The following is a 20523-nucleotide window of genomic DNA, read 5'->3' on the forward strand; positions in this document are numbered from 1 at the left end:
CTTATTGTCCATGTCATTGTTGAGATTTGATCACTCTAAATTTTAAAATTAAAACTCATCCTTCTTAAAAGGCATTTCATTTTAAAAGTGAAAAACTTTAATAAAAATTCTTTATGAATTTTATGAATGTAAAACAATTACACTCTTTATTTTAAAAATAATTAAGTAGTTATTGGCCAAAACTTGGAAAGTAAATTGTAACCCACAACCATAAAAGTTGGTGGAGCATCACCATCAGGATCCTTCATCTATTGGTTCACAATCCCAATAGAAATCCTCAGCCCAACAAATTCAATCAATCTGGATCCAAAAGAAAGGTCAAACCAAAAATAGTGCAATGGGCCAACCAAAACAGACAAAGAAAAGCAATTGTACAGCTCAATATTTTTCTTTTGGTGCATCCCAATTGCATGATTTGGGCCATGGATGAATTAAAAACAACTAAGAAGATTATGGAAAATCACAAAATTAATTACAATAGACAACCAAACACTTGAAAACATAAAAATTAAGAACAGTTCAAGAAACTTGTGTCAGTTCTGAATTTGTTTCTTCTCTCTGCAACTTCAGAACAATTGGTATATAAGAACAATAGACACAATATATATAAATGGAAAAAAAACTCTTTAAAATGTCAGTAATACGGTGAGAAGCAAAAAAAATACAAATGATGCCATATAGAATAAATGAATTACAGAGTAGAAGAACGTTGCAACAGCCAAGACTGAAAATTCTCACATTTTATCTAATCGCAACAGAAACTGATGTATCCCATGCAACGCATAAATCAACACGTATAAATTAGTTCATCGACAATTAACTTTGAGAGTCAACCAACACAAGACAATCTGAAAAACAAAACAAAACAAAAAGTCGTACCCAATGCACAAGGCTTCTGCATACAGTAAGGTCTGGAAGAGGTAGTAAAGGTAACCCCAGTAGAATTTCGCACCAAACTGATTATTTGGTTGGGCACTGATTTCTAGTCTCCAAAAACTTGAATCAATTGGCACATGATTATGATTTCAACGTCAAAGCTATGCTCCTGAATACTGGATAGAGGATGTGCATATGTAGGAGAGGGCATACATGACAAGGCTGGAAGAAGGAACAGAGATTCATACAGGCAACCATTTCATACACAAAGAAATTGGATAGAAGAATATCGCAATGGATAAATGAAAACACAAGTTAACAGCAACTTAATTATCTCCTGGAGAATACAACAGTAGGGTCGTCCACAGTCTGATTTTAGCGCTCCATCAAGGCGGTTTCAGTTTCTGATAATGGTGCTGCAAAGGAACAAAACAAACTTTCAAAACAAAAATTGAAATTAAGAAAAATATTTCATGATCTACAATCAAGCAGTTGACAGCATCTAAATCACGCATCAAGTATACCACGGTTCTTCAAATGGATGGATTTGTCTAGAAAAAGTGAAGGATATCTTCATACCAGATAATCAAATCCTCCAGAAAAACAATTTTCATATTTAACAATTTCCTAAGCAAGGCACACCTAATAGTTGACTTTTTGCACAACTGTTCCTGTGCATGCTTTTGTTTTTGTGCTTACAACTCATGTCATATTTTGAAACTTTCAGACAAATATATGATACTAGAGACAACCTGTGTCGTTTCCCCAAAGCAACTGGGAACTAAAGAATGTCCAATTCCAAGCATCATATACGTAGCATGATTACAAAGACAAGACACCTAACTAACACGTAATGAATGCCAAGGAAATCAGAAACAGGCATTAATGGATGCCAAGGAAATCAGAAATAATGTTGCCGCACCAACATACCGAGTAAGTCTTCATAAGAATCTCCAAAGAATGATGTGTCCATTAGCAAAGGAGGCGAGAATACTTGATCTTGAACTTCCCCCGTGTCATAATACGACTTCTGTGAATCGGAAACTGTAAAATTTGACCCAGCAGCTGAGAGAAAATCACTTACACTGTCATACTCAGGAAATGAATCCAAGTCATTTAACATTTGTGGTAGTTCCTTGTACTTGCTCTGAGCATGACCATTTGGAGCACGATTCTCAACAGAAAGGTCTTGAGATGCAAACAACATTTTACTCCTTACTGGACCTAGTTTTTTATCTGGGCCAATATGAGAAAACCCAGTTCCTGAAAGTGGAACAAAGTAGTGCTCAGAACTATCATCAGATCGATTGTCCTGTGATGATTCCAAATTGCAAGACTGCATTGACAGAGCAGCTTCTCTGACAGACCGCTTTAAGTTCTGGACATAAGAATTGTCACTGTCTGGAAATATGAAAAATAAGAATTAAATATTTTAACTGGAATGTCAAATGCCTTTCACAAGCTGATGGAAAGTGGGAGAAGAAACAGAAAACTAAGAACCTTGTGGGGGATTATCAGCGTGATTACTATTTGACAGAGGCTGGTCCAGAGACTTCCTTTCTGAAATATTTTCTATTTGATTAGTTTGAGCTAAGGTGTGTCGCTTTTGCACATTCCCACCTTTCGCAGAAGAATTTGGTGTCACACTAAACAAAGGAGGGAGTTTTAAAGCAGGGGGACTGGCTGACACTTTCTCTAGCTGAACTGTTGATAATCTCGAAGCCACATCAGCAACTTCATCACTACTACTTTCCTGTACAATTCAAAAGCATTATTAGCACTATAGATGCAAATACAGAAGGCTGGGCAAATGTTGAGGGTAACATTCTCCATGAAAAAATATCATTCACAGAACAGTCACCGTTGCTCTTCCAATGCTCTGTGCTTGAATAGGTGAGGTTGATCTGCCATTATGCTTGGTAGCTGGGGGAAGATTGGAGGAAACACTGTTCACTTCCTCTGTAAGCTCTGTTATTGAATTTTGTATTGCTGGGGCAACATCCTTCAGTTGATTGATGAGCACCTACATGCCACAAATTTTAATATGAGAAAAATCTTGAAATACAGTGACCGTCCAGATTAATGCAAAACATATAGTAGAAAGTGTTTCAGATGCATTCAGCATACAACTCATAACTATAAGAGCAACTAGACTAGAAATAAATGTATATTGTGAAAAATCCAGAGCAATCAACTTCATTCTCCAAGTAAATCAGTTAACTAACAGCGTAGTCAGGTAATTGGATAGAACCGGCAGAATTTGATGCACTTTCATTTCATGATTAAATGGCCCAAAAAATATGACTGACTGACTTTTCTGGAACAGAATGCTATTGGAAATAAAATTTCATTAAAAAATAAATTAAATTATTTTCAATGACAAAATGTCTCACCCAATCTGTTGCCATCTAATCATTCAAAAAGCATTCATCAATCACAAAACACCTATCCACTTCCTTTAACGCCAATTTCAACTTCCCCGACCCACTCACAAGGTAACTTCCATGGCCACTTTTCTATCCTGAATTAAATAAAACCACATGTCCCATTTATTCATTTTTAACTTCCAAGTTGGGTTTAAAGATTTTACACTGCTTTCTCTAACAACGTCCTCCTTTTGGCAAGCCATCAACCCTTTAGATAGTATATCTGCCAATTTAAGCACATTAAAAATCTTGCAAGGGTTGAACTCCAAATTAGATGCATGTAAAGCATGCAATTTCTTCTTCCAGTTTAAAATCGCAGCAACAATGAATATTTGTCAATCACTCACCCAAGTAAAAAAATGCAATTAGTTGAACTTTGAGACTGAAAACTTGCGGTTACAACTGCTAGAAAACACAATAGCACCAGTTGCCAAATATCAATGGCAGAAAATGGCAATCGAGAAATAAGAGTTGCCAACTTGAAACAATTTTTTTCCCATGAATGTAATATTAGAAGGGGTGACCATTGGTTCGATGGTAAAATCTTGGCCTACTAAACCTGGAGGTTATGGGTTCAAATTACGAGGCAACCACTTTGTGCACTATGCCAAAGGTTAGATGTGTACCCAATTTTTTCCCTCCCAAACACACATTAATGTGTACTAATTGAGCTTGTTTGAATGTAATAATAGAACATAAAGAAAGATGTATTGTAATAACTATATTGAAATCATGCGCACAATTAAACAGAATAATAAAAAGAACAACGGAAAATGCCCATGACATTTAAAAAAATAAAATAAAATTCGCCCAATATCAAGCAGCAACTGAAAAATTGAAACTGCTCAAAGTTAGGCCTGGTTACCACATAAACTCAGGCTTTAAACAGAAAGTAATACTACCACCCCAACTCAAAATCAGAAATCGAATTTGTTTACCTGTATGCTAGCTAAGTGTTGCTGATGTTCAGTAAGAGTTGCTGCCAATGATTCAGCATGGCCACTAGTACTGCCATCATGTGCACTTCGAAGAAGCTCAGGACCCTCCCCATCATTAGCTTTTGCCTACAACACAAGTAGTGTAAAACAATATGATAACCGCCTCAGAGATGATGACCAAAGAATATATTAACCAAAAGATTTGTAAAAAGAAATGGACAACAAAATAGACAGAAAGCAAGGAAAACTGAAAGCTGAAACTCAGCATAAGTAATTGCTTAGTCACAATCCAGAATGTCAAGTATGGTATATTGCAAGATTAATTTTCTAATTAGTACAACATGATTTGGTTAATGGACAGCTACAGTTTTAGGTTTATAAAAAATGAAAATTACCTATGAAAGCCTTTTCAACAAGAAACATATACAGTGACAACCTCCTTATAAATGATGTTTTCTTTAAAAATGAAGTTTGCAACAAAAAAAATTCTGCTGACAATTAAGCTTCATGGTAATACATGAGAAAACTATCAATGCATGAAAGATTATTCTGAATCAAAATAACCAATACTCTTCATGGAATCATGCAAAAATGAATGGTCTATGGAAAAACAAACGCCAGTTGATGACAGGAATTCTAGGGCATGCACTTGTTCAAAAGAAAAATCAACACAACTCTTCCTTGATCTGGCGAAATCACAAAAAGCACACATGGATAGATCACGTGAGGAAAAAAACTCTCTTATGACAAATTAATCATGTTGCATATTTGTAACCTAATCAGTAAGCAACCACTCTCTCTATGACAACGAGTGAAACAAAAGCAGTGTAATGTTGGTAAGGCATATTCATTTTCCTGGAAAATAATTAGGTAGGATATAACCAAAATCTCTCTCCCTCAGTCTCTCAGTCCAGCATGACATCAGGTCTCTACTTGAACCAGTTAACTCAACCTCCCCAACCCAGAGACAATTAGTCAAGTTCAATAATATCACAATTATGAGTAGTTTGAAATGTATCACATTTATTGATAGGATATATGGCTTTAGTTTTGAGCCACACAACAAAGAAGAAGTTAGCTATACAGGACGAATCAAATGCTTTTCAAGACTACCAGACAAAGTATATCTCCATTGATAAGAATAGCGTACCAGCTGAAGGGACTGTTTATGAATACGTTGTAAGGCATGCGTCCAACGCCGGAGAATTTCTGCTATATCAACAGTGGGGTGAACTCTTCCACTTCTATCGTCCACTCGAGAAAATTTTTCATCATTTTGCATAGAAGAATCAAAACCATTGTTTGGCTTTTCTCTATTTACATTGGCATATGATCCATCTGTCTGTTCTTTGTCATCTAATAGATTACCAGGCTGGACGGTCAAAACATCTGCATAAGGTACCTGAGAACTTTGATCCATAGCTGCAACCAAAGCTGATCCAGAGATGCGGTACCTAAATTGGGAACAATATACATTACACAAGAACACAACATGTACATGGGCAAATGTCATCTGCAGAAGCACAAAATGATATAACACAGGAAATTACCTATGCTCCCGATGAGCTATCAGGTCCTCAATAGGGCCTGAGGCAAGAACTTCATGTTGACCTGCACATAGTCGTAGTAACTATCAATATCTATGAAGAAGATACTGCAGAAATGAAACAATTATAGCACCAATTGATCCTTCCCGTTGTATCGAAAAAAGACAAAAAAAAAAAAGCACCAAAATTGAAGGAACACTTTTATGATGCTGATTTATCATCCGAGCAAAGGAAAAGGAGGCCTTGGTGGTGGTTATTCAGATCAGTGAGTGAAGAATGATTTCATGCTTGAATGCAAAAACAGTATGCAGTCAAGGTCATCCATTGATAAGTCACTAGATTAATTAGAGAAATTTGCAAGGTGGAAAGGAGGTGATGTCCAATTTAAAAGCAATTAGCCCGATGCAAGCAAGTCAAGCATGAAGGCACACTATTCAACAAAGAAGCAAGTTCTTCATAGACATTGATGATTGTTGAAAGTGCAAAGGAAGTGACAAAATCATGCATACTGTTATTTTACACTAGTCTATCAAAATCAGTGTATAAAAGGAAAATACGCATATATATATGCACCAGAAATATGCATTAGCATATTAGCAAAAAAAACTTAGCTCGCATTGTAGATATTCAATTTTTCACGCAGCATCACTACATATGCAAGCTTCTCAGCATCTACGTAAATCTCATCCAGACATAGAGGTAAGAGTTGTAATAACAATAATTCATATATTGGTCACAAGTAGTTGATGTCTACAATTTCTGAAGATCACGAGATAAATTTGGCGAACTCAAGAAGGGTTTCGCAGCAAAACAGTAGACTTAAGTCACACATCATTCAAATAATGGTAGAAAGTGGAGTCCATAACAAAGTTCATGGATTTATTAAATGAAGAATAAGTGTAATGCCAGACACATTGGGAACAAACAACAGCTATAAGGAAGACCTTTCCATGTCACAAACCAACCTATCAGTTTGAAAAAACATCTGAAACATCTTCTGACCCAGTGGAGATCTAAGTTACGCTTTTCAGCATTGAAGATATTACATTATTACAATGACATAGTGCTGCAAAAGAACGGAGCCAAGATGAATTTTGGGTGCTTCAGGCATCATTCGATCCTAAACAAAGGTGTTCAAGATCAACTTGTGCTTTTGACAAATTAACCCATCAATGTGACAAAAAGATCCGAAGATGAAGAAAAACAGACCTTATACTTTTCGCTTATCCTAATGCCATTCTTGTAACACAAAGACCAACCAACAATTGAAGATCTACTAGATATAAAATTTTAATCCTGCATGTGACTAGATGAATGATCACAATTGGGTGAGATGTCTCAGCAGTTGGGGCAGAAGTTCAATGACTTTGTTCTTCTCTTTATCATGAAATCCAATCTCAACAAATAAATAAAATATACTTCAAAGAAAAGAGGTCTGATGAGTCTGATTTTGTCTTCGACACAAAAAAATTAAAAATAAATACAGAAAGGAAAAGGCCATTGAGAGATGGAGATGGGCTACACAGGGAGACAGAAACAAAGATGATTTGAGCAAACATCACACTAGCTATTCTGGAATCTCACCAATGCCTACAAGGGTACAACTCATCTCAAGAAAGCCTTATCCCATCAAAGGCCTGAAACATTATTATTTCAATCAAATATAGGAAGTATCTCATAAGTTATCACCCCAAAAAAAATGAAAACTTACATGTAAGTCATAATAAATGGACTTATTGTCTAATAGGTCCTATGATAATTAATGACGTTTTTCATCAAATACTATTAAAAAACGTCACTAATTGTTAATTTTCAGCGACAGTTTGAAAATTGTCACAAAAAATGTCACTAATTATAAGTTTTAGCGACAGTTTAAAAAAATAATCATAAAAAAAAGTTATTAATTTTCAACTTTCAATGACAATTTGAAAAATTCGTCACAGAAAAATGTTACTAATTGTAAATTTTAACAACAATTTATAAAAATTGTGATAAAAAAAAGTCACTAATTGTCAATTTTTAGCAACATCTGCAAAAAAAAATAGTGACAAAAAAATATTTTTAATGACAATATTACTAAAACTTATTTTCAATAGGAGTTGATGGGCGGTCTCATTTGGCAAGTGACTTTTTTAGCCAAAAAGTCAAAAAGACAAAAAAAAACCAAAAATCCAACAACCTATACTAAAAAGTGAAAGATTCCCTTCTCTCTACTTTTTGCACATCTTTTCGTAAAAAATCAAAAAGTCATCCCAAACATACTAGTTTTTTTTACATAATATTTTAGCCAAAAAACCAAAAAGTTACTAAAAACGCCTGTTCCCAAATGAGGATGTCCAACTATTAGGACTTATTGGTAGTGTATCCCAAAAAAAAATTCCAACCAAGCTACATGCTACAAAAGCACTACAGGCATTACAAAGAGATCTATAAGATTTTTGTACTTACTCTTTCGAGCTAATAAAGAATCCCATAAGCGAGTGGCTCTTTGAACTAAATGAGAATTATGACTTGAGCTAGATACAAGTTCATCCCACAGTTCCCCTTCCAACTTTACTTTGTTTCTCAAGTCATGTAGCTTTTCCAGTTCTTGCTGCAAATAAGCCTGAGTTCCAGGAATCCAAAGCAAAGTGTAAGCAAAATTAAAGCCCTATAAAAAGATAAAGACATCTAGTAATCATAAAACCCAAAATTAATGTGAATGAGTTTCCCTTCTACCTCTTCAGCACAAAGACCACGGAATTCTGCTGTCATTTCATGAGCCAAATTTGACCACATAGCCTGTCTTTGGACTGCTGTCTCAGCATTTTGCAGAAACCTCCTCCGTTCAAGTGCTATTCTAGCCTGTAAAGTCATACAAAGCTCAAGTCAGAAGAAATAAAAATCAAATAAAGTCATTTTTTGACAGAAGCTGAAAAAATATATGGGCATGTCCCTATGTATGTGGTGCCACATTGATTTTCTTCCTCAGTGCTTAACAGTAAAGTAACATGCAGCCTTTGGGGGGAAGCCTAAGCTGCCTTATATGAACCAATGCACTCCTATTAAGGGTTGCCAAGGTACACCAACATCAAATCTTGAAGTTGAATCACTTATTTTTTCACAAAAACAATTCTATTAATGAAAAGTGAAAACCAATTAGCAAGAATAACTCTTGATATTAACTATCTTTCCACACATACACACACAAACAAACAAAAAGGTTTTACCGTCTACATATCTCCTATCAATACCATGTTTTTTTATTATATTACAGTCTCTTTGAAAGTGACCGTATCAAACAACTGATTAATAGTAATAATAAGAATAAGAACTACCTTTGTTACAGGAAGTAGCGTAGCTGCATGCGAGAAAGCTACATCTGTCAATGAAGCAGGAAGCGGGTTAGAAGCAACATCAGCTGCAAATGTTCGTCTATGAACCTCCCGCAAAGCATGCAAAGAAAGTTGCCACAAGAGTTCAACAAATCTGCAGTCCAGATATGATATTATCAACTTCAACTGCAATAAACATCATACGATGCATGTTTTTTCATGAAAGGGGAAGTGAAAATGGTAGTCTCTCATGTCTTCCTTATTGTATTTACTCTAGTCCAATATGTTGTTGGTAATTCTAGGTTTTTCTGGACATTGACTGTAGTCCATTGTAAATATCAATCAACTGTATTATGAGACAAGCTATGTATGAAGGTTTCATGTAGTCTACACTGGATTTAGAATAGTCTTGGCATTTGAAGGGCCATACTTTGGAATTTTAGAAGTCTGAAAAGGCAAAAACCCATAAATTATGAGTATCCATATAATCTTTTTTCCCATAAACAAAGATTATTTGTCTCAACCTAACCTTGAGGGTGATTCCATCATAATTCTTCTTCCATCCAGGGAACTCATAAAATATATATATTAAAGATAAATAAATAAATAACTATTTACAGCCCTTAAACCCCCTTTCTTCCTCCAGATTTTGCCCCCCCTAGTTCAACCCAGAAACCATAAGGTAGTTTGCTATCCAAACTTCCAACAGCCATAAATCTTAAAATTCAGAGACCTCACTCTTTCGAAATCAAGCAATTCCAGCCAATCCCCAAAACCTAAAACATTTTTCCTATAGTCCTGTCTTATTAAACCATAAGCCAACCAGCTTCCCATAACCTCAACCAGCCAAAAACCCCAATTTTGAGAAGCATTTTCCTAAAGCTCCTAACCAGTTCTGCATCAGAAAGCCTCTGTCCCCTTGCTAACACACATTCTACATACCACAATTCCAAAATTGATCAATTCATCAACATAGTTATTATAGAGACAGCCTGAATGGCAATTTACAACTAAAAAAAACAATAGAATACAATACATCTTGGATGATCGTCAGTATAACACAACGGTTCCAAGATAGCCCACATTGATTGAAGAAATAAAATAACCACACAATAAACATGTCCATCAACCCACCTCGGTCCACAACACGTAGCGAGCGACGAAACCCTTGAATTGCTCCTAGGTAGTGCCCCTTGCGATTCAAGCTCACTGATTATACTTTGCACAACCTAACAAACACAAACAATCAAACAAATTGATAGTAAATCAAATAACATAGACTCAACATCTATATATGGTAAATCAAGCCAGTTTTGATGCGAATCAAATAAAATTACCTTCCGAAAGTCGCGTGACTGCGCAGAATCGAAAATTGGCCAAACTTTATCGAAGTCCTGGAAGATCTCAGTGTTAGAAAATTGAACATAACAGATCGATATCAAATCAAAAGTAAATTCAGGCAAGATACACACACACACACACACACACACACATATATATATATAGAGAGAGAGAGAGAGAGTACTTTTGCGGATTGAACTGGACCTCGAAGAGAAGACAAGATGAAGTAGAGAAGCTGTTCGCCCAATTTAGGGTTTGAGTGACGGAAGAGACCGACCCGAGGGGTGCCGGTGTTGGCTCCGATGCCGATGATCGATGGATCGAGCCCTAACAACAAACAGTTAGTGTACATTGCACTCTCTAGCTCTATCTCTCTCTCCTTTTCTCTGTCCATCGTCATCACCTTCTCACTTCCCCCCTCTCTCTCTATCTAGATTTCCTCTCTTTCTGCCTCTGTTTCTCTCTCTACATCTGTAATTTTGCTCCCTCTCTCTCTTCTCGGCTTTCCTCTGTGTTTTTGGTTGGTTTTTTATTTTAATTTGCTTAAAATGTTACGTTGTAATTTTCAAATACAGGTCCCTGGAAAATTGCTTAATTACGTAAAGAGCGTGATTTAGGGTAGAAGTTTCAACGTTTGGGTGCGATTGTATATTTTTGGGATGGAAAGGGGGTTTCTTTTTGAATTTTTTTAAAGTTTGTGGGGTGGGGCCCAAGAACCCCCAGGGATAAAGGAATCACGATTTGAGTCGATTGGGGGAATTTTGAAATGGGAGAAGAGGGGACGCCTCTAACGTGCGCCGGTGACCTGTTGGTGTACTGTTTGTTGCCGGCCAACTTCGCGGATGGGATGTGATTCCTTGCTTCGCATGCCCATCAAGCCTGTTCTTCGTACCCTCAAATCAAATCACTCTGGCCATTCTGTTTAACCCAACGGTGGCTCTAAACTCATCACTAATGAAGTAGAAAAGTTAAAAATATAAAAAAAAAAAGAACAAACACACCACGTACTATGACAATAGGTCACATCATTAGTGGTAGTTCTAATTAGAGTTTCTACTCATTTTCCTTTCCTTATTTAACCCCACGAGGAAAGAGCCTGGACTAAGGGGTTATTTGAAGTGTTCTAAATAAGTGTATTTTTATTTTTTTGAACTAAAAAGTTGAGGAAAAAAAATATGGTTGCTTTGGTTAATTTTTTGACTTTTTATAAAAAAATGTGTATTAAAAAATTATATAAATTAGTGTGTAGGGGAAAATTAAAATTAGGAGTTGTGCAATTGTAATTTTTTACTTTTGGTGAATAGTGATAACTTTTAACTTTTTGAGTAATTTTTTGACTTTTTGACTTTTTGACAACTTTCCAAACTTGGCCTAAGAGCATCCCCATCAATTTATTTAAATTTTATTTTAAAATATTATTAAAATATTTATATCTTATTTTAAAAATTACTTTTTTATTTATTTTTCCCATCAAACTTTCTATTATTTTCTTAAAATATTATTAAAATATTTTTTTCCCTATTTTTCACCTTTTTCATCTTCTTCTTAGAATAAGGCCAAAAAGTTAAAAAGTTACTCAAAAAGTTAAAAAGTTAACACTATTCACCAAAAGTCAACAATTACGGCTACACAACTCTCAATCCTAATTTTTCCCCACAAATCAATTTTTACAATTTTTTATTACATATTTTTCCATAAAAAGTCAAAAAGTTAACCTAAACATCCATATTTTCTTCTTCAATTTTTTAATCCAAAAAAACAAAAAATTATTTAGGACACCCCAAACAACCCTAACAGCTATGGAATGATCATAGAAAAATGATCTAAACAGATTCACAACTATGGAATGATCACAGAAAAATCTACTAATTTAGAGCTCTACTTTCTGTAGAACAGATTAAATACCTGCCATTGCCAGAAGAACAGATTGAAGCAACTCCTCAATCCTTACAAGTATCTAAAAGCAACCCAACAGAGGGTATAGTGTCGGCTGTCATGCCAAATTAGAATGCTTGGATGCAAGCACAAGCATAAACTCTTTTTCCATGGGTGTGTGGAGGTTTAGAAGTGGAGAGAAGAGAGAGAGAGTACATTTTGCAAAATCATATTGAAAGATGTAAAATATTAAGGTTAGGAATTAGTAAGATCTATTTTTTGCACACAACACATAGTTAAGGTCGACCGGTCACATGTCTAGGAGGTCGACCGGCGAGACATTCGGGTGGATAACCGGCGAAATAAGTTTTGCCCAGATCACTCATACCACTGTCAGATATGAGTTGCAGATATTAATTTAGGATGGTTTATAAGGGAGCTAATGGGGTTTTATAAAGGAAGCTCCAACCCTTAAAATAGGTAAGGAAATGATTTAGGGGTTCTACTGCAGATGCTCTAAGATGGCTGTTAAGCCATATTTGTTTCGCGGTTTTAGTGGTTGAATTGGATTGTTATGGTTGTGCGTCTCATTTATAGCATATTTGGTAGTGAAATGAAATGGCGGGTTAATAGTCCAATGGGCTTAGTAATCCCCCCTCAATAGGAGATTAGTTTGGCTGAGTTTTTTGTGGAATTAGAAAAATAATAAGGGGATTAAGTTTATTTTATATAAAAAAATTTAATTTTAATTTTTTTTACCAAGTGCACACGTTTGTTTTAATATTTGTTTTATTTTTTTAATATAAAAATAAATTATTTATTCATTTTATATAAAAATAATTTAATAGTCCTATCACTAATCATCTCTCATACTATTATCAAAATAAAAACACTTTTACTTATCTCCTCACTAACAATCCTCATATTAACAATTTCTTCACTAACCACCCTCTCACCAACAATCTCATCCAACCTAACCTGCTAAACAAACATGAGCTTAAATCCAAAATCTCATGTTTGATTCACTTTTAGAGCTCCTAGACTAGCACTCCAAAGCCACGTTTATTTGGCGGATTAAGTTGTATGAGATTATTAATGAGAGTATGGTTAGTGAAGATATTGTTAATGCGGAGATTGTTAGTGAGAAGATTAAGTAAAAATGTATTTATTTTGATGATAGTATAGGATATGGCTAATAATGAGATCGCTAGCTTATTTTTATATAAAATAAATAAATAAAATATTTTTATATTAACAAATATTAAACAAACCGGTGCACTTGATAAAAATAAAAAATAAATTTTTTATATAAAATAGACTAAATCCCTTCACTATTTTTCTAATCTCACCCAAAACTCAATCAAGCTAATCTCACTATTGAGGGGATTACTAAGCCCCTTTGACTATCAATTCGGCCTCACATTTCACTACCAAACATGCTGTGGGTGGGACCCACAACCATGATAGTCTAATCTGGTCACTTAAACCGCAAAACAAACTTGGCCCAATTAGTGATCGGATTAGTATAGCTATGAGAGAGGTGGGATTGAAAAAATAATTTGGGGATGATAGTGTATCTGGTCGTCTGTTCGATTGATCGGAATAGTGCTATTTTTTATTTTTTTATTTTTTACTCCCAAGTATAGCCTATTATTTGTATATATATACTTGTTTTATAATTTTTTTAATGTATAAATATTTTTTTTATTATTTTATATAAAAATAATTTAACAATCTCATTACTAATCATTCTCACACTATCATTAAAACAAACACACTTTCACTTAATCTCTTCACCAACAATTCTCATATTAACAATATCCTTATTAACTATTCCCTGACTAACAATCTCATCCAATTTAATCTGTAAAACAAAGGTTGCCTGTAAGTGTGCAGCATATGCACCTTTTTAAAAAAAAATGTCATAATTTTAATTTTTTGAGTAAAAAAAAAAAATGTCATAACTAAATAAAAAAAGAGTGCTGCTATTAGCACCTACCAGAATTCTTTGGACCCCCCATTTTATAATTTTTTTTATATTACAATTATGCCCTAAAGTAAAATTACATTAAAAGACATTATTAAATAGAACACTCACATATCAATAAGAACTAATACTCTATAATATTGGACACCCACCCCCACCCCTACCCCCACCTCCAACTCCAACTATACGTATTCCGTATTTGTAAACCCTAAACCTATTACTTTTCATAACCAACTAACATAAATCCTAAATCTATTATTTTTCATAATCATCTTAAATCTTGAATGTGTCATCTTCATCACCATCATCAACGCTATTGAACTTGAAAGTTTTGCTTCAAGTATAACGTATACTTCATCACTTATTTCACTGTATAGAGCAATGGAAGACGAGGACAACATTCTTGGTCATTTATCTGTCTTGTATTAACATTCTCAGTTGTTTTCGGTCGTTCCTGTTTCGTTCGAGCTGTTCGGTACTGGTTTGCTAACTGTTAGAATTATGTTCGGTAATACAGTACTGAACATAATCCTTTCATTCAATATATAGGTTCCGAACATTAATACAGATAGTCAGTTATGTAATTTTCTTTGTTAAACTAACTTTTAGAATGGAAAAAGTGAATTGGAATGGATTTAAGTTATGTATTTTGAAATGATTTAATGCATGTTACTTTAAATTGTGAATTGGAATGGATTCAAGTTATACAGTGATAAACAAATTTTGTTCGGACGTACAGTGCTGACAGGATCATTATTGTTCGACAAAATAGTTCTGAACAAAATACATTTTTTCGGCTACACAGTGGTGAACAAATTGGGTGGGTGTACATTTCATTGTGAAAATATGGAGATTAGTTTTTTATTCTGAAAATATTATGGAGATTGGTTTTTCATATATATACATTATTTTCTATTCTTACAATTCATATCAATCTTCACTTTCTCATCTGAATTTCCCAATCAATGACAAATTCCAAAGAGGCCCACGTCATCAAAATCCCAATCGACGAAGAACGCCAACCCCACAAGTAAATGCATTGTGTTTTCAGGAACCACTTTTTAGATGTGCTTAATGTTGGAGAGAAAAAAGAGAGAGAAAAGCTAGGATTTTGAAAGGGTTCTGAGAGAGAAAGAGAGAGAGAGAAAAGAAAGAGAAAAGAGAGAAAAATCTTCACTTTCTCATCTAAACAAAAGGGGTTTTGAGAGAGAAAGAGAAAAGACATCACCGATGAAGAGAGAGAGAGAGAAGAGAGGGAGGCAGAGAGTGGATGTGGCTGGGGGTGTGAATTGCATGCATTTATTTGTGGATTTAGGCTAAGGTTAATGTTGGAATAGATTCAGGTGGGTGTGCATTTCATTATGAAAATATTATGAATATGGGTAGATTTGGTAATAAGTGGGGTGTCTAAAAAAATATTATTAAAATTTAGGATTTAGGGCTGAGGTCCAAAGAAATGGGGAGTCCAAAGAATTTTGGTAAGTGCTAACAGCAGTACTCTAAAAAAATTGTATAACTAATAGTGTGTATGGTATACCATTTTTAAAAATGTGTTTATTAGAATTTCCCTTAAGTTTTAATCAATTAGTTGTTTTTGGAATTGTTGCTTAGTTGATTGTTTTATTTTTTAGGAAAATGACATGTACAAAAAATAGATAGAATAATTATTTTTTTATTAACTTTTTAACTATATTAATCTAATTATTTAATAATAGTATGTCCTCAGATCCAAATACCCTAAATTATTTAGATGTGTTTTAAATTAATAAAAACATATCACACCAATAGCGTCGGATTACTTAGGCCAAGTTTGGGAAGACTAAATAAGTGCATTTTTTGTCTTTTTAGACTAAAAAGTTGAGGTTGAAAATATAAATGTTTGGGTTAACTTTTTTACTTTTTATGGAAAAATGTGTAATAAAAAATTATAAAAATTAGTTTGTAGGAGAAAATTAGAATTGGGAATTGTGCAGCCGTAATTGTTGACTTTTGGTGAATAATGATGACTTTTTAACTTTTTGAGTAACTTTTTGACTTTTTAACTTTTTTTAAATTACCCAAACTTGGCCTTATGATACAAAAGTTGGATAGTTCGAAAAATACTCAAAAAAATAATAATTATAGTTAAAAGGTCAGTCATATTCTAGTTAATGGTCAGTTACGAGACTTTTGAATGCCTAAGTCAGTAGTTGTTTGAGATGATGTTATTTGGTGCAGTTTATTATAAATTAAAAATTAATAATTAAAAAATATAAATTAAAAGTATCTATTTTTTGATTCTTAAATAATTAATTTTTCTTAGTTTATTTAAGTTATTTATATCTAAAAAATTATAAATAGAAGTTGTACCAAATAATTTGACACAGATTTTTAAATTAAAATAAGTTATAATCACGGCTTATAATCCACACCAAACACTCCTGCTATATAAGTACATGTTTTGAATTTTTTGTTAAAAAAATACAAGGAAAAAAAAAATATATGTTTGGAATAACTTTTAAAATTTTTACCAAAAAATGTGTAATAAAATATTGTAATAAAATTAAAATGACAATTTTACCCTATTGACTTTTTGACTTTTTAGGTAATTGAGAGGCCCTGTTTGGGGACTTACTTTTTTAGCCAATTAGTCAAAAAGTTATTAAATTAGCCAAAAAGACAATAACTCATACAAAAAAGTCAAAGATTCTCTTTTATTTATACTTTTTGCACATCTTTTTAGCCAAAAAATCATTCCAAACATACAAGTTTTTTTTACTTACCTTTTTAGCCAAATAGCTAAAAAGTTACTAAATTAGCCTGTTCCCAAACGAGGCCTGAATTCAAATGGTAAAATAATAATTTTGCTCTAGTGGCTTTTCCCACAAGCTATCCTTGAATAGTATAAACTTTTTTGTTTTTTTTTTTAGTAACTTTTTTAGTTTTTGGTTTTTTTAATTTATCCCAAACAAGACCGGGGTATTTTGAAAAGATTATTAAAAACTGTTTTTTGGCTTTTTTTTTTATGAAAGAAGAAAGCAGGTTAAAAGTTGAGAAGTGACTTTTAACCCACTTTTCAAAATGAGCTTAAAGTAGTGGATTAAGGTCTCATTTGAGAGTAGGATACTTTAGGCTCATTTTGGGAAATGGTCAAAAAGTAACTTTTAACTATCTTTTCAAAACATTTCTTATTAACTTTTTGGTTTATTGGCTAAAATATGAGATTAAAAAAATTAGTATATTTGAAATGACTTTTTATTTTTTTACGAAAAGATATATAAAAAATTGAGAGAAAAAAATATGTTTGACTTTTTTTGTACAGGTTATGATTTTTTTGGTTGTTTTAGTAATTTTTTTACTTTTAAACTAAAACAAACACATACCAAACGAGGCCCAAATATACACAATTTTTTTTAAAAAAAAGATGTAGCTTGAGTGTAAGTTGGTGTGTACCTTGTTAGATTGGTTTGGCTTGTTTATATAGTCTCAAATCATGACCGTTTAAGTAATTGAAAGATTTTTGACACTCGTTATTATTTTGTTTTATATAAAATTGTGTCATGCGTTTATGAATTTCTATAAGTGAATTAGTCTACATGTGGAACGTGACTGGTTAGATTGTCCATATGAACCTATTACTAGCTTGGTGTCTGAATTGACTTATGCTGGTCTACCCATGGTATTTTAGCTTAACCAAATGGTATTTCAGCTCCACCTTCTAGCCTTGCTTGACAACACATGATTCGTAACTCGTAATTTACCTCTCATAATACATAATATATAATTAATACATTTTCAATTACCCAATTCTTGTCATTTTTTTTTAATAATCATTTTATGTTTCAATTGTTTATACATTGTTCTACTTATTTCCGTATTGATTTATTTTTTACATGTTTCCAAACGATGTTATTTTGATACTTGCATTTTCTATACTTTTACATTACCCATCTTGAATTTAAATTGTTGACTTACTATAAATCTTCATTTCCCAATATTTTCCTTTTTGGCAATTTAAAATAAATTAGTTTATTTTTTCATTTTTGGGTAGGCATTGGTGCTTACAAGAGTTTTAAAAAAAATAAAAAAGAAAAAAAAGAAAAAGAAAAACAGGTGACATGATCAATGGCAGTGGGGTATAGAATAGAACAAAAATAATGCTTGAAAGTGGCCATGACTTTCAAATTGCTTAACTTAGGTGCCAAATAATCTTTACACAATGGAGCCAATGGTTAGTGCAGATTCAGACAATTTTGCCCCTCAATGAAGTGCACCCCCATCAACTAATTTTGGCATCGTTTGGGAATCCACTTTTTTAGCTAAAAAATTATTAAATTAGTCAAAAAGTCAATAATTCATACAAAAAAATCAAAAATTCTCTTTTCTCTCTACTTTTTGCACATCTTTTCGTAAAAAGTCAAAAAGTCATCCCAAACATATTAGTTTTTTTTACCTCATATTTTAGCCAAATAATCAAAAAGTTACTAAATTAGCTTGTTCCCAAAAGAGGCCAAGGGTGTTGTTCAGCTGTTAAGTTAGTTAATTTTTTATTTGCTTCAAATTTGGAAATGTCATAATTTTCATGGCATGCAATCGTTATAGAAAATGTTATAAATTCTAAATTTTCTACCAAATAAATAACTAAACGTCTCACATAAGTGTCTAAATGTCTCACATTGATGTGCCACATTCATGTAAGACATTTAATTATTTATTTAATAAAAAATTTGATATTCTTATCATTACCCATCGTTATATATATATTGTTTTTTAATCTACCCATTGAGACATATCAGACAATATCATAATGGATATGAAATCATGTAAAAAACTAGGGAGATTTGACATTTACTAGATTAATATCTCTTTAACTATAAAAATTCACAATTTTATTTGAGTAACTGTGTTTTTTCACAATTATTGTGTAGAATTTTATAAAATTCACAATTTTTTGCATAGTTGAAATTTTATTAAAAAATAGAAAGGTCATTGATTTTTGTAACAGTTACGAAATTTCTTTTTTATTTTTATTTGGGAAACTATTGTTTTCAAAATGAGAAAAAATTTCAATCTTCTATCATTAAATTTGTATTTCCGCTTCAAAATTTTATAGTTTTTTTTTTATAGGGAATTTTTTTATAGTTAATATAGAATTTGCTTGATATATATTTCATCAAAAAAATTCAAAACATATAAATTTGATAAAAAAAAATTGACATGTAGAACAAAAAGTTTTAAAATTTTAAAATTTCGAGACAAAAAAAGGAATCCATTTGACACACTATGCAAGTTATTTATGTAAAATAAAGATATTTCGGTTAAATAAATATTTGTGAGACTTATAACGGTTTAAGATTTTTATTTATTTATTATTTTCATTATTGTGCACAAGAAAGTGGCATCTTATTTAATATGTTTTTTGATCATCAGACTTAAAAAAAAAAAAAAAAAAAAAACTCTAAATTGTTTATGCACAATTCTAATTGATAGTTTAAAATAAGTTTTAAAAAAATATTTTAAGAAGAGAATTTAGAAATTTTTGTAATTTGTTTGGTTATATATTTTGAAACTAGTTTTGACGTTTGGGAGTTTGAGATGATTTGATATTTTGTTGCAATTGAGTGAATGTATGTGAGAGAAAAAAGGATTGAAAAATAGAGAGAATAGAAAAAAAGTGATTGATTGATGTGTATGAGAAAGAAAGTCATTTTAAAATTTTTTTGAGAAAAATTACAAATCAAACAAAATTTCAAAAAAATTTCTTCAAAATCTTTTTTGCAAAGCCAAATCAAACAAGGCCTAAATTTTTATTGGACGAGCTATATTGTTTGAAAGTTTAAAAAATTGGGGCGAGCCCAAGAATAAGAGGCCGGCCCAACCGTGGAACTAACGGTAATTGTCCATATTTTATTAAGGGCCAATTTATAGGGAAATTCTATTTCCACCACTCTAATGAACTCAGTGAACACAATTAAAGAAAAATTAGATTAATCACAATTATATCCTAATTAAAAATTACTATAATAGCTATTGATCAACACTCCTAATATTATATATACAAATTCTTTATACACATCTTTTAGAAATAAAAATATCTCAATGTACACTTTTTGAAACAAAAAAAATTAAATCATAATTTTTCTTTTGTAGTCACTTTGCTGGGGTGCTCTAACATAATATTGCAATCTGGGTGTCGTTCAACTAGCAAGGTTTCCTTGAATTCTTAAACTTGGTCGCTAT

General features: G+C 32.6%; 1 protein-coding gene across 1 annotated transcript; it reads right to left on the reverse strand.

Annotated features, from left to right (window-relative positions):
* Positions 1-651: 651 nt before the first annotated feature.
* Positions 652-11012, reverse strand: LOC114260715 (AUGMIN subunit 6). Its single transcript, XM_028200878.2, has 13 exons — positions 10627-11012; positions 10439-10495; positions 10236-10330; positions 9105-9255; positions 8506-8631; positions 8236-8392; positions 5791-5851; positions 5391-5694; positions 4241-4366; positions 2738-2899; positions 2377-2629; positions 1807-2277; positions 652-1292 (listed from the first exon to the last, which is right to left on the reverse strand). The coding sequence occupies exons 1-13, from the start codon at positions 10840-10842 to the stop codon at positions 1252-1254; spliced, it is 2220 nt and encodes a 739-aa protein (XP_028056679.2). The 5' UTR covers positions 10843-11012; the 3' UTR covers positions 652-1251.
* Between the last annotated feature and the right edge of the window lie 9511 nt (positions 11013-20523).

Source organism: Camellia sinensis, chromosome 1 (genome assembly GCF_055761805.1).
Source record: "Camellia sinensis isolate YWXY chromosome 1, ASM5576180v1, whole genome shotgun sequence".
NCBI classification, from domain to species: domain Eukaryota; kingdom Viridiplantae; phylum Streptophyta; class Magnoliopsida; order Ericales; family Theaceae; genus Camellia; species Camellia sinensis.

Excerpts from the sequence above, each read along its gene's own strand:
- LOC114260715 (XM_028200878.2), bottom strand. The coding sequence starts at position 10,842 with ATGACGATGGACAGAGAAAAGGAGAGAGAGATAGAGCTAGAGAGTGCA. Across the intron at positions 10,331-10,438 it reads AGTCACGCGACTTTCGGAAG|GTTGTGCAAAGTATAATCAG; the intron begins GTAATTTTATTT and ends TGTGTTTGTTAG. Across the intron at positions 4,367-5,390 it reads ATAAACAGTCCCTTCAGCTG|GCAAAAGCTAATGATGGGGA; the intron begins GTACGCTATTCT and ends CTTGTGTTGTAG.